At 41.8% G+C, this 12115-nt stretch overlaps 1 protein-coding gene across 8 annotated transcripts in view; it reads left to right on the forward strand.

Annotated features, from left to right (window-relative positions):
• The first annotated feature begins 5588 nt into the window (after window positions 1-5588).
• The window catches only part of tsen2 (TSEN2 tRNA splicing endonuclease subunit), a 29353-nt gene continuing 22826 nt past the window's right edge, over window positions 5589-12115 (forward strand). For 2 of the 8 annotated variants that reach the window (XR_006314284.2, XM_043707956.2), the window contains exons 1-3: window positions 6093-6225; window positions 7318-7540; window positions 11154-11235. Coding sequence is in view for 7 of the 8 variants with exons in the window: in XM_043707956.2 (XP_043563891.2) it covers window positions 7352-7540; window positions 11154-11235 (271 nt within the window). In the remaining variant the exon portion in view is untranslated. The other 6 variants (XM_043707957.2, XM_043707961.2, XM_043707959.2 and 3 more) reach the window with 6 other exon arrangements.

Raw genomic sequence — 12115 nt, forward strand, 5'->3', positions numbered from 1 at the left:
TTGATTCGTGCCCTTGGGTGACTATCTATGTGGAGTTTGGAAGTTCTCCCTGTATCTGTGTGGTTTTCTCTGGGTGTTCCAGTTTCCTCCCATTCTCCAAAGGTGTGCAGATTAGGTGGATTGGCCACGTGAAATTGCCCATAGTGCTCAGGGTTGTGCAGGCTTCATGGGTTAGCCATGGGAAATGCTTGGCTATGGGAATAGGATGGGGGGTGTGGTTCTGGGTGGGATGCTCTTCAAAGAGTTGATGCAGACCTATTGGGCCAAAGGCCTCTATCTGCATTGTGGGGATTCTATGCTTAGCCTGAGGTTCTGTATTGTTAGACTAGACATGACCACTATGGCACCACCTTACCTGATAGCAGGGCTTGATTTAGATTAGATTAGATTACTTACAGTGTGGAAACAGGCCCTTCGGCCCAACAAGTCCACACCGCCCCGCCGAAGCGCAACCCACCCATACCCCTACATTTACCCCTTACCTAAGACTACGGGCAATTTAGCATGGCCAATTCACCTGACCTGCACATCTTTGGACTGTGGGAGGAAACCGGAGCACCCGGAGGAAACCCACGCAGACACGGGGAGAATGTGCAAACTCCACACAGTCAGTCACCTGAGGTGGGAATTGAACCCGGGTCTCTGGCGCTGTGAGGCAGCAGTGCTAACCACTGTGCCACCGTTCTGCCCAAATTTCTACCATAATATTCCCACCAAGGTTGAGATAATTTATAAACAAAAAGTTCAGCTGACTTTCAAATCAAATCCTGTGAACAAATGCCAACGTGAACAAGACTGTAATTATGTACAAATTTTATCCTCGTATTAACAACTTCTTTCACTATTCTCTGCTTGTACATTTTTGCAGTAACAATGCAAAAATACAAGAAATGTGTTACCACTTTTTAACAGTATTTTGTCACCTTTGTTGTACTGCTTATAATTAATATTAAAAGTGAGCTGTACCTCATTATATAGTCCATGATTTTGCAATCATTTGTCCTTGGGATATTTAACTAAAATTTTTTTTAGATTAGATTCCCTATAGTGTGGAAACAGGCCCTTCAGCCTAACAACTCCACATTGACCCTCTGAAGAGTAACCCACCCAGACCCATTTCCCTCTGACTAATGCACCTAACACTATGGGCAATTTAGCATGGCCAATTCACCTGAACTGCACATCTTTGGACTGTGGGAGAATGCCAGAGCACCCAGAGGAAACCCACGCGGACACGTGGAGAATGTGCAAACTCCACACAGGCAGTCAGCCGAGGCTGGAATCAAACCTGGGATCTTAGTGCTGTGAGGCAGCAGTGCTAACCCCTGAGCCACCGTGCCACCCATGAATTTTAAAATCACACAATTCCGCATCCAAGAAAGCGGTAGGAGTGAGAACAGCGCGCACTCCGTCCCTGGGTGGTAAAATAAATAAATTTTTTTTAGAAACTGACAGCAAAAAGCACAAAGAATATAGTTAAATTTACAATTTATTAGCTAAATGCTGTAACTAGCTAAAGTAAGCAATAAAAGAAGAGGGATCAAATCCTAAGCCAAGTACTTAAATGATCATTGCTATTATTTGAGAGGATGTGTATGTTGCCAGGTCAGTAACAGAAGTGCCATCTAGTGGTTTTAAAATGTTGTACATTATTAAAATGGAGTTGCATTTATAAAATGGCACCACAATTTTTCTGAAGAATATTATTCATTATATCTTTGGAATATATCTACATGGTTATTCAAGGACAAGTTTAAAAGATATATCAATCATTTTCAACAAAAAAAAATGATGGACTTGCTGCTGCATATTTTCAGTCGAAATACTTTTGATATTATTTGTTACCACTCATCAGTGAAACAAATAATTTATTCCATGTCTATCTGAGTTTCAGAGCTTGAAAATCAGATGCTACACAGTGGTGCATGCATTTTCAAGCTTGAGAGTTTTATGAATACCATGCATCTTGTAGATAGTACACGCTACTGAGGGCCAGTGGTGGACTGATTGACTGTGGATATGGTGCCAATTAAGATGGCTGCCTGGTTCTGAACGGTGTCAAGCTTCTTGAGTATTATTGGAACTACACCCATCCAGGCAAGTAAAGAATATTCCATCACACTCCTGACTTGTGCCTTATAGATGGTGGATAAGTTTTGGGGAGTCAGAAGGTGTGTTACTTGCTGCAGTGTTCCTAGACTCTTAAATGCACTTGTAGCTACTATATTTATATGGTGAGTCCAATTTAGTTTCTGGTCAATGGTTATCCCCAGGATGTTGATAGTGGGGTCTCAGTGATGGTAACACTATTGACAAAGAGCAGTGGATGGATTATCTTTTATTGGAGATGGTCATAATCTGGCATTTCTATAGCACGAATATTTCTTGCCACCTGTTAGTCCAAGCCAGAGTTTTATCCAGATCTGAAAAGAACAAATGCTGGAGATGACATGGGGCTTCAGTATCTGAGGAGTTGCAAATGCCACTGAATTTTGTGCAATCACTGGCAAATATCCCCATTTCAGACCTTATAATGAAGGGAAGGTCATTGAAGCAGCTTAAGATGTTTCAATCCGATACATTATCCTGAGGAACTCCTGAAAAGATATCCTGGAGCTGAGATGACTAACCTCCAACAACCACAACCATCTTCCTTTGTGTCAGGTATGACTTTAACCAGCTGAGAGTTTTCCCTCTGATTCCCATTAACTCCAGTTTTCCTCAAGCTTCATGATCTTCAGAGTTCTTTTTAGTGTTTCTTTCTAGAGGCTCTTTTTTGAGTTTCTTTTGCTCTTGTAAACTCAAATTCAAGAAATAATAAAGGCTAAGAAATAATAAAGTATGATTACATTGCTTGGTTTATTTTATAGTGGGCTATTGGGAAACATGTAAAGAAACAAATTTGCAATTAGGAAATTATAGAGTAGCAATATTGGGAGATTTAAATTATCGTAATATATACGGGAATATTAGCTTGATTAAGGGTACTCATTCCTGGGGTATGTTCAGTAGAATCCTTTGTATTAATATGTTTCCAGTCTAATGAGAAAAGAGAGAATACTAGACCTAGTTCTTGGGAATGAGGTTGGCCAAATGGATCAATGTGAATCATTCAGGAGACAAATGGCTATCGATATATCATAAGGTTTAGGTCAGAAGTAACAGGAACAAATGAATAGCAGAAGAATTAAGCACATACTTTGGTTCTGCCTTCACAAAAGAGGACACAAATAACCTCCCAGAAATGTTAGGGAACCAAGAATCTAGTAACAGAGTGGAATTGAAGGAAATCAGTGTTAGTAAGAAAACGGTGCTGGGGAAATTAATGGATTTAAACGCTGACAAATCACCAGGGTCTGGTGACCTATACCCCACAGTACTAAGGAATGTGGCCCTGGAAATATAGGATGCATTACAAACTCCTGTAGAATGCTCCTCTGGAGCAGTTCCTACAGATTGGAGGGTGGCAAATGTAGCCCCACAATATAAAAAAAGAGGCAGAGGAAAAAAAAACAGAATCACAGACCAGTTTGTCTAGCATCAATAGTGGGGAAAATGCTAGAGTCTATGACAAAAAATGTGATAATTGAACTTTTATGGAAATTATAAAAGCATTTATAAAAGGCAAATGAGGATTAAAAAATCAATTGTTTTTTTTAAGGATGTATCAAGTAAAATAGGTCAGGGAGAACCAGTGGATGTGGATTTTCAGAATGCTTTTGATAAGGTCCATCATAAGAGGGTAGTGGGCAAATTTAAAACACATGGGATGGGGCAACATATTGGCATGAAGTGAGAATGTGTAACAGAGAGTGAGAATAAATGGATCATTTTCTGAGTGGCAAGCACAGATTAGTGAGGTACTGCAAGGATCTGTGTTTGGGCTCCAGCTATTCTCGATATGTATAAACAATGTGGATGAGGAAACTAAATGCAACATTTCCAAGTTTGCTGATAACACAAAACTGGACGGGATTGTGAACTATGAGGAGGCATCAAGTTGATTTAAACAAGTGTGTGAACAAACACATGGCCTACAGTACAATGCAGCTAAATGTGAAATTATACACTTCTGAGTGAAAAACAGAATGAAAAAATAGTATTTACATGGCAATACACTGGGAAGTGTGGATGTGCAAAGCCTGTACAGGGTGTCCCTGTACGCCAGTCAATGAAAATAGATGGGGGAGTGCAGCTAGCAATATGGAAGGCAAATAATACATTGGCCATCATTGCAAGAGGATTTCAGTTCAAAAGTATGAATGTCTTACTGCAGTTATATAGGACCTTAGTAAGATCCCACCTCGAGGTGCAGTTCTGGTGACTCCATCTAAGAAAGGATATCCTGCCATAGAGAGAATTCAGTGGCTGTTACCAGAGATGGCAGGACTGTTTCAATGAGGAGATATTGGTTTGACTGGGTCTGCATTCACTAGCGTTTTGAAGGATAAAAGGAGATTTGATTGAAACATATAAAATTGTAACAAGGCTGAACAGATTAGATGCAAGGTGTATGAGTTCCTTGCCTGGGGAGTCTAATATCGGGGACACAGTCTTAGGGTATGGGGCAGACCATTTAGGATTGAGATGAAGAAAGATTTCTTCACTCAAAGGGAGCAGAAGCTGTGAAATTCTCTACCACAGAAGGCTATGGAGGCATAGTCAATGAGTATATTCAAGAAAAAGATTGATTTTTAAAAGATATTAAAGGAATCAAGTGCTATGGGGGGGGGGATGGGAATATGGCATTGTGATAGAGGATCAACCATGACTATATTTAATGGCAGAGCAGATTTAAAGGGCTAAATGGCCTATTCCTGCTCTTTGTTTCTATGTTTAGTTTAGGAATGGTCTAGGTCAAGCATCAGTCAGAGTAAAATTAGTTAGAAAAGGGGAGTCTTGAATAGAGTCAGAACAGATCTAGCCAAATAAACGGGAATCAAAGATTTGCAGGCAAAAGTGTGACTGAATAATGGACTGAGTTTTGGGAGCAGCTAGTTTATATACAGTCAAGCTGTATTTCCATGAGGAAGTTGATAGAATAAGGACAAACCAACAGATGAAATTTAATGCAGAGAAGTGTGAAGTGGGTAAGTTTGTAGGAGGAATGGGCTAAGGCAATATAATCTAAAGAGTACAATCCTAAAGAGGATGCAGGAGCAGAAAGAGCTGATTCCCAACAAATCATTGAGGGGCAGATTGAAAGAACAGGTAAAACAGTGTATAGAATTCTGGGCTTTATAAATAGAGGCAGACCAAAAATAAAGAAGTTATGATAACCCTGAGTAAAATGTGTTCAGTCTCACCTTAAGTATTGTGTCTGTTTTGAGTTTCATACTTTAGAAAGGACATACTAGTGTTGGAGAGGTTACAAGAAAGATTCACCAGAACGGTTTGAGAGTGAGAAACTTTGTTAAGTAGATAGCTATTGGAGGAGCTGTGGCTGCTTTCTTTCAATATTTAAAATGACGTAGTGTATAGCCAGAGTTAATGTTTGCTGGCAGATCGGCAAGAAAGAGGACTCTCCCTCGATTGGCAAAATAAACAATAAGGGAACTCGGGAAAACATTGTATGCAGCAGGCAGTTAGAATCTGGGCTGTGATACAAACAAATTCCCTTGGCTTTCAAAAACGAATTGGATTGTTACATGAAAGGAAAAGAACTGTATTAGGTTAATGGTTTTTGCAGGGAGCTGGCAGGGCTCAGCAGGCTGAATCGCCTGCCTTTGTGCAGTGCTAGTCTGATCCTTCCAAGATATCCTAGATGAGGCAAACAGGCAGTTTTCAATAAGAATTGAAAAATACAATTGTGAAGACATTCGCAAATAATTTGCGAGAACTAATATAATTCGTGTTTTCAATAACTTAGACAAAGAAAGCTTCATCAGAAGCACAAGGCCCAATTATTAAAGATTGTGGAGACACCTTATGGTGGAGACTCAGTGGGAACGAAGCTACGCTAGGAGAGGGTTCGGCCGGTGATGTTTCTGAGTTGCACTGGCGGCTGCTGCTACAGTGTGCTTCTTTGGAACGGCAGTGAGTATCCTGGTGGTTACAATGTAGCAATGTCCGTGTTTGTGGTGAATGGGCGCCTGGAGTATCGACTTTCCGAACGTCTCTGTAACAATTGTTGGAACTTCTCTTTGTTCTTATTGCGATACCTCACAGTCCGCTGAGAGGTTCCGCAGATCCGCACAGTGGGAGCAGGAGATAAAGGGGTCAAGGGTACGGGCTGAGAATGAAGAGGGTGGCGGGGGAGCAGCAGCAGCAGGGGGGAACCGCCTGATTGTGGGCAGCATGTGGAAAAGGCGCCGAGAAATAAAGAAACGGGAAAGGTGGAAGTATATAAATATGGGCATGCGGTAGATACAATGGGGTGAGGAAGTGAGCAAGAGTTATGGATGGTAGAGGGGGCAGAAGGGGATGGAACAGTAAGGGAATTCCTGAAGAAGGGCATGTGCCCGAAACGTCGAATCTTCTGTTCCCTAGATGCTGCCTGACCTGCTGTGCTGTTCCAGCAATAAAGTTTCAGCTTTGATCTCCAGCGTCTGCAGACCTCACTTTCTCCTATCTTTGATACAGGATCTGTCTGCACATTAGCAATTCCTGAACCCCTCCTGCTCTTGGCTATTCTATGGCCTGATCATGTTCGTCTGTGACTGGACCTCAGTGTCAGTTTGGATTTCAAAAGAAGCCCCTTTTCATTGGCTGCAACTGTCTGTCTAACGAGGGGGTGAATGACAGACGAAGCTTTGATAGAAATATATTAAGTATATTGAGTTTTGTTAAAACGGGTACTTTAACAGTTGTTTAAAACCTTGTTTGAACCACAGTGATGGACAGACAGCATGGTGGCACAGTGGTTCGCACTGCTACCTCCCAATGCCAGGAATTCTGATTCAATTTGTCTGTGTGGAGTTTACACCTTCTCCCCTCTGCATATGGCTTTCCACCAGATGCTCTGGTTTCCTTCAAACTTGTGCACGCTAGGAGGATTGGCTATGCTAAATTGCTCTGTAGTGTCCGGGAATGGGTAAGCTATGGGAAATGCAGAGTTACAGGGATAGGGTGGGCATGTGAGTCTTGGTGGGATGTTCTTCAGTGGATTGGTACAGACTTAATGGACCAAATGGCCTCTTTCTGCACTTTAGGTATCCTATGTACATGGTTTTTAAGATCTGATATGATTCATAGCCTCCACAGAATTGTTTTTGCATTTATCTTCCTTGAAACCTCTGAACACTAACTGGCTGAGCTGCTCAGCAATTGTTTACCCCTTGTGTAGACTATTAACTTCTGAATTTTTTTATTTTGAAGAAACCATCCCATCTGAAATTACTTCAAAGGTGCTATGTCAGAAGCAAATTTCCGTGCGCCAAAAAGGAAGAGAAGAGTGTATGAATCTTATGAAGCTCCTTTTCCTGTGCGATTAAAACAAGAAGAAACGACTGCACATGAACAAGAGCATTATTATGCTGAAATTATAAATAACAATGTAATTGTAAGGAACCCAGACAATATGCAAGCCCTGTATGGAAAGGTATTTCAGGATTATTCCTTTTTTTCATTTATTTTCATGACTTGAATTTGGCATTATAGGGAACAATTTCAAAGTTGGCGGATGACACAAATTGAATTGTAAACAATGACAAAGATGGATAGACATGAGAGGACATAGACGTGCTGGTGAAATGTGAAAACATATCAGATTGAATCCAGCGTAAGTAGGTGCTTCATTTTGGTAGGAAGAATCAGGCAAGATCATACGAGCTAAGCTGTAGAAGTAAAAGATAGAAGGATTTTACAAACATTTTGTTGAAGATACCAGGACAGATTAACAATTCAGTTAATAAAGCATATGAGATCCCAGACTTTATAAATTGAGGCATTGAGTACAAAAGTTAGGAACTTTTTCAGGTTTCAACTGCAGTATTGTGTCTAATTCTGAGCACTACACATTAGGAAGAATGCAAAGGGTTTTTGGCCAAAACATTGATTCTCCCGCTCCTCAGATTTCCAGATGAAGGGCCCGTGCCCAAAGTGTCGAGTCGTTTGCTCCTTGGATGCTGCTTGAGTTGCTGTGCTTTTCCAGCACTACAGTTGACAGTTTTCCACATTGTCAGGCAGATACCAGTGTTGTAGCTGTATTGGGACAGCTTGACTAGAGGTGCAGTTAATTCTGGAGCTCAAGGCTTCAGTGCTATTTTCAGAACGTTGTCAGGACCCATCTGATTCTTAATATCACATGGTGTGAATCAGATTGACTGATGACAGGCACCTGTGACACTACATGTATCAAGAGGATGCTGAGATAGATCATCCACTTGGCTGAATATGGTTTCAAATGCAAACAAACACAGACGTTGATGGAAAATGTCAGCAGGTTTGGCTGCATCTGTGGAGAGAAATCAAAGTTAATGTTTTTTGTCCAGTGACCTTCTTTCAGAACGGTTTCAAATGCTTCAGCCTTGTCTATTGCACCTGTGTGTTGGCCTCTCCCCTCATTATCCCCTCTCCCCGGACCAACCAACCCAACCACCCTGTAGCTCAACATTTCAATTCCCCCTCCCACTCCACCAAGGATATGCAGGTCTTTGGACTCCTCCATCGTCAGACCACAACAACACGACGGTTGGAGGAAGAACGCCTCATCTTCCGGCTAGGAACCCTCCAACCACAAGGGATGAACTCGGATTTCACCAGTTTCCTCATTTCCCCTCCCCCCAGCCTGTCTCAGTCAAATCCATCAAATTCAGCACCGCCTTCCTAACCTGCAATCTTCTTCCCGACCTCTCCGCCCCCACCCCAGTCTGACCTATCACCCTCACCTTGACCTCTTTCCACCTATCACATTTCCGACGCCCCTCCCCCAAGTCCCTCCTCCCTATCTTTTATCTTGGCCTGCTGGACCAACTTTCCTCATTCCTGAAGAAGGGCTAATGCCCGAAACGTCGATTCTCCTGTTCCCTAGATGCTGCCTGACCTGCTGCGCTTTTCCAGCAACACATTTCCATCTCTGATCTCCAGCATCTGCAGACCTCACTTTCTCCCCTCATTAAGGATGGGAATATTTGTGGAGTCTCCTCCTCTAGTGAGTTGTTTCATTGTCAACCATCATTTATGACTGGAAGCGACTGGACTGCAAAGCTTAGATCTGATCTGTTGGTTGTGGGATTGTTAGCTCTGATTATCGTATGCTGTTTTTTGCTGTTTTGCAAGCAAGTAGTCCGGTGTTGTAAGTTTATCGGGTTGCTGATTTGTTTTTAGGTATGCCTGGTGCTGCTTCTGACAACTAGGGTTGATCCCCAGGCTTCATGTTAATAGCCAGAATATGCCAGGCCATGAGGTTACAGATTGTGGTTAAATAAAATGCTGCTGCTGATAGCCCACAGTGCCTCACACATGCCCAGTTTTGTTCTGTGAGATCTGTTTATCATCTACAACACTTAACACAATGGAAATGCCACACAAGATAATGGACTAAGAATGAAACTTTACGTCCGTCAGGTTGTGCACTGGTCATTCTTACCGATACTGTCATTGGCAGATGTATGTGCAACAGATAGAATGATACCAGTTCATCCATTTGGTTTCATTCCTTTCTTTAGACTTTTTAACAGTTTGAGGGTGGCTTTCCAGGCCATTAAAAAGGCAACCAGATTGCTGTGGGTCTGGAGTCACATGTAGCCAGACCAGGTAAGGATGGCAAATTTCCTTCTCTAAAGGGCATTAGTAAACCAGGTGGGCTTTTACAACAGTCAAGGGTTTTGTGATTATCGTTAGCCAAGCTTTTTACTTCCAGTTTATTTCCTTGAATTTAAATTCCACCAGCTGTTGTGGTTGGATTTGATTCCACATTTCCAGAACAGTAGTAGCCTGAGCCACTGAATTACTGGTCCAGCAGCTACACCACTGCCTCCCCCTTTTTATTCATTCATTCATGGGATATGGGTGTTGCTTGGTGATGAGTATTTATTGCCCATCCCTAATTTCCCCCTTGAGAAGGTGGTGATGAGCTGCCTTCTAGAAGCTGCAGAGCACTTGTGCTGTAGCTAGACCAACAATGCCTTTAGGGAGGGAAATCCAGGATTTTGACCCAGCGACAGTGAAGGAATGGCGATATATTTCCGCGTTAGGATGATAAGTGCCGTGGAGGAGAACTTACAGGTGATAATGTTCCATTACAAGAATAATTCCAGAAATGAAGAATTTCAGTTACATGGAGCAGCTGAACTTTCTCCTTAGAATTGTGAAGATTGAGAGAGGATTAGATGTATTTATTATCACAAAGAGTTCAGATGGAGCATGAGAAGAAACTGTTTCCAGTGGCTTATCAGTTACTACCAAGGGAGCACAGATTTAAACTGATTGGCAGAGGACTGGCGGCAACATGATTAAAATCCTCTAGGCAGTGTAGGAGTCAATACAGATTCAATCATAGCCTTCAAAAGGAAACTAAATTAATATTTGAAGGGGAAAAAAAGAATTAAGCAATACAAGGAAAAAGAAGAGAATGGATTAATTGGATATAAACTGGCCTCTTGCAAGGTTTTGTGAAGGTTTGTAGCTCAGGTTGAGGTTTAGGGTGTAGGTTTGCTCGCTGAGCTGTAGGTTTGATATCCAGACGTTTCATTACCTGGCTAGGTAACATCATCAGTGGCAACCTCCAAGTGAAGCGAAGCTGTTGTCTCCTGCTTTCTATTTATACCTTTCTCCTGGATGGGGTTCCTGGGGTTTGTGGTGATGTCACTTGGAGGTCGCCACTGATGATGTTACCTAGCCAGGTAATGAAACGTCTGGATATCAAACCTACAGCTCAGCGAGCAAACCTACACCCTAAACTGGCCTGTTTTTTTTTTATCTGAAGTCACGTGATGCCAAGTTACAGTCCAACAAGTTTATTTAAGATCACAAGCTTTCAAACTGCTGCTCCTTACCAGATGAAGGATGGTGCTTCAAAAACTTGTGATTTTAAATAAACCTGTTGAACGATAACCTGGTGTTGTGTGACTTCTGATTTTGACCTCCCAAGTCCAACACCAGCGTCTCCACATCATGTTTTACTATATTATAACAGCATGGTCTTAGTTCAACTCTTGAAACAAAAAGTTTGATAATGTTGACAAATCTTGTTAATTTTCTTTTGTTTCAAGGGTTATTTCGGAAAAGGGGTGTTGTCAAGAAGTCGACCAAATTACAATATTTCAGACCCCACTTTTGCTGCCAAATGGAAAGGTAAGGATCTTCTTTAATCACTTACTGGCCTTATGTTTTAACTATCATTTATAAATGATGATTTGTAATCTGTTGTATTGCTGAACATGCACAGTGAATAGTAACCAACTGAATTCAATTTGGCAACAGGTTAGTCACCCTCAGTAAGAGGCCTTTTTTTTTTAAAAGCTGTTTCATTTCTTCCTTCAATCTCTGCCTACTCCAGTTCAATTGTGTCTGTGGGATAACAGCAGCATCTTTCTTAGGTTAGTGGCTTTGAGTTAGTGGTTAGGTGCAGCTGGACATAAAATACAGATGATGAAGGTCTCAGATACCAGTTGAAGAACCAGTCGGAGACTGGCATTACGTCCATGAGGGAGGTGCCCCCAAACTAAATGCCTGTTGTCCAGTCAGCACCAGATCTTCTGCAGAAAAGGGACTTAGGAGATGGAAATCCCACTTTCCAAAAGCTTCCAGGTAACTGGAGGCCATCAGTGCCACCAAGAGTGGCAGTTGCTGCTGGTAATGTTCTGAGGACATTGACAGGGATAATGGTGGATCTCCAGATGTGGGTTAGTGAGTGAGAATAAGATGGGAGTTACAGGCGGAGGGGGCCTTGGAAGTTTGGAGGCTAGATGTGGGGTAGTTATCATCAGCCCAACCCTCTTCGCTCCCTTCCACCCAACACAATCAATCCCCACCTACCAGCCCTGGTTTTATTTGGCAACATTTAAGGTCAGGCTAGTCTCATGTATGCAGAACTGAAGAAATGACCTCAAATATCACATCCTTTAAAGTAAGTTAATGTAACTAAAACATAGTAATTTTTAAAATCTAATTGGTCTTTTCCTTGGTGTTTTATTCATGTCTGGTATTATGAGATTCAGTTCAGTATCCGTTT

Source organism: Chiloscyllium plagiosum, unplaced genomic scaffold (assembly GCF_037043375.1).
Source record: "Chiloscyllium plagiosum isolate Xiang-an unplaced genomic scaffold, Cpla_swu_hap1 HiC_scaffold_14, whole genome shotgun sequence".
Classification (NCBI taxonomy): domain Eukaryota; kingdom Metazoa; phylum Chordata; class Chondrichthyes; order Orectolobiformes; family Hemiscylliidae; genus Chiloscyllium; species Chiloscyllium plagiosum.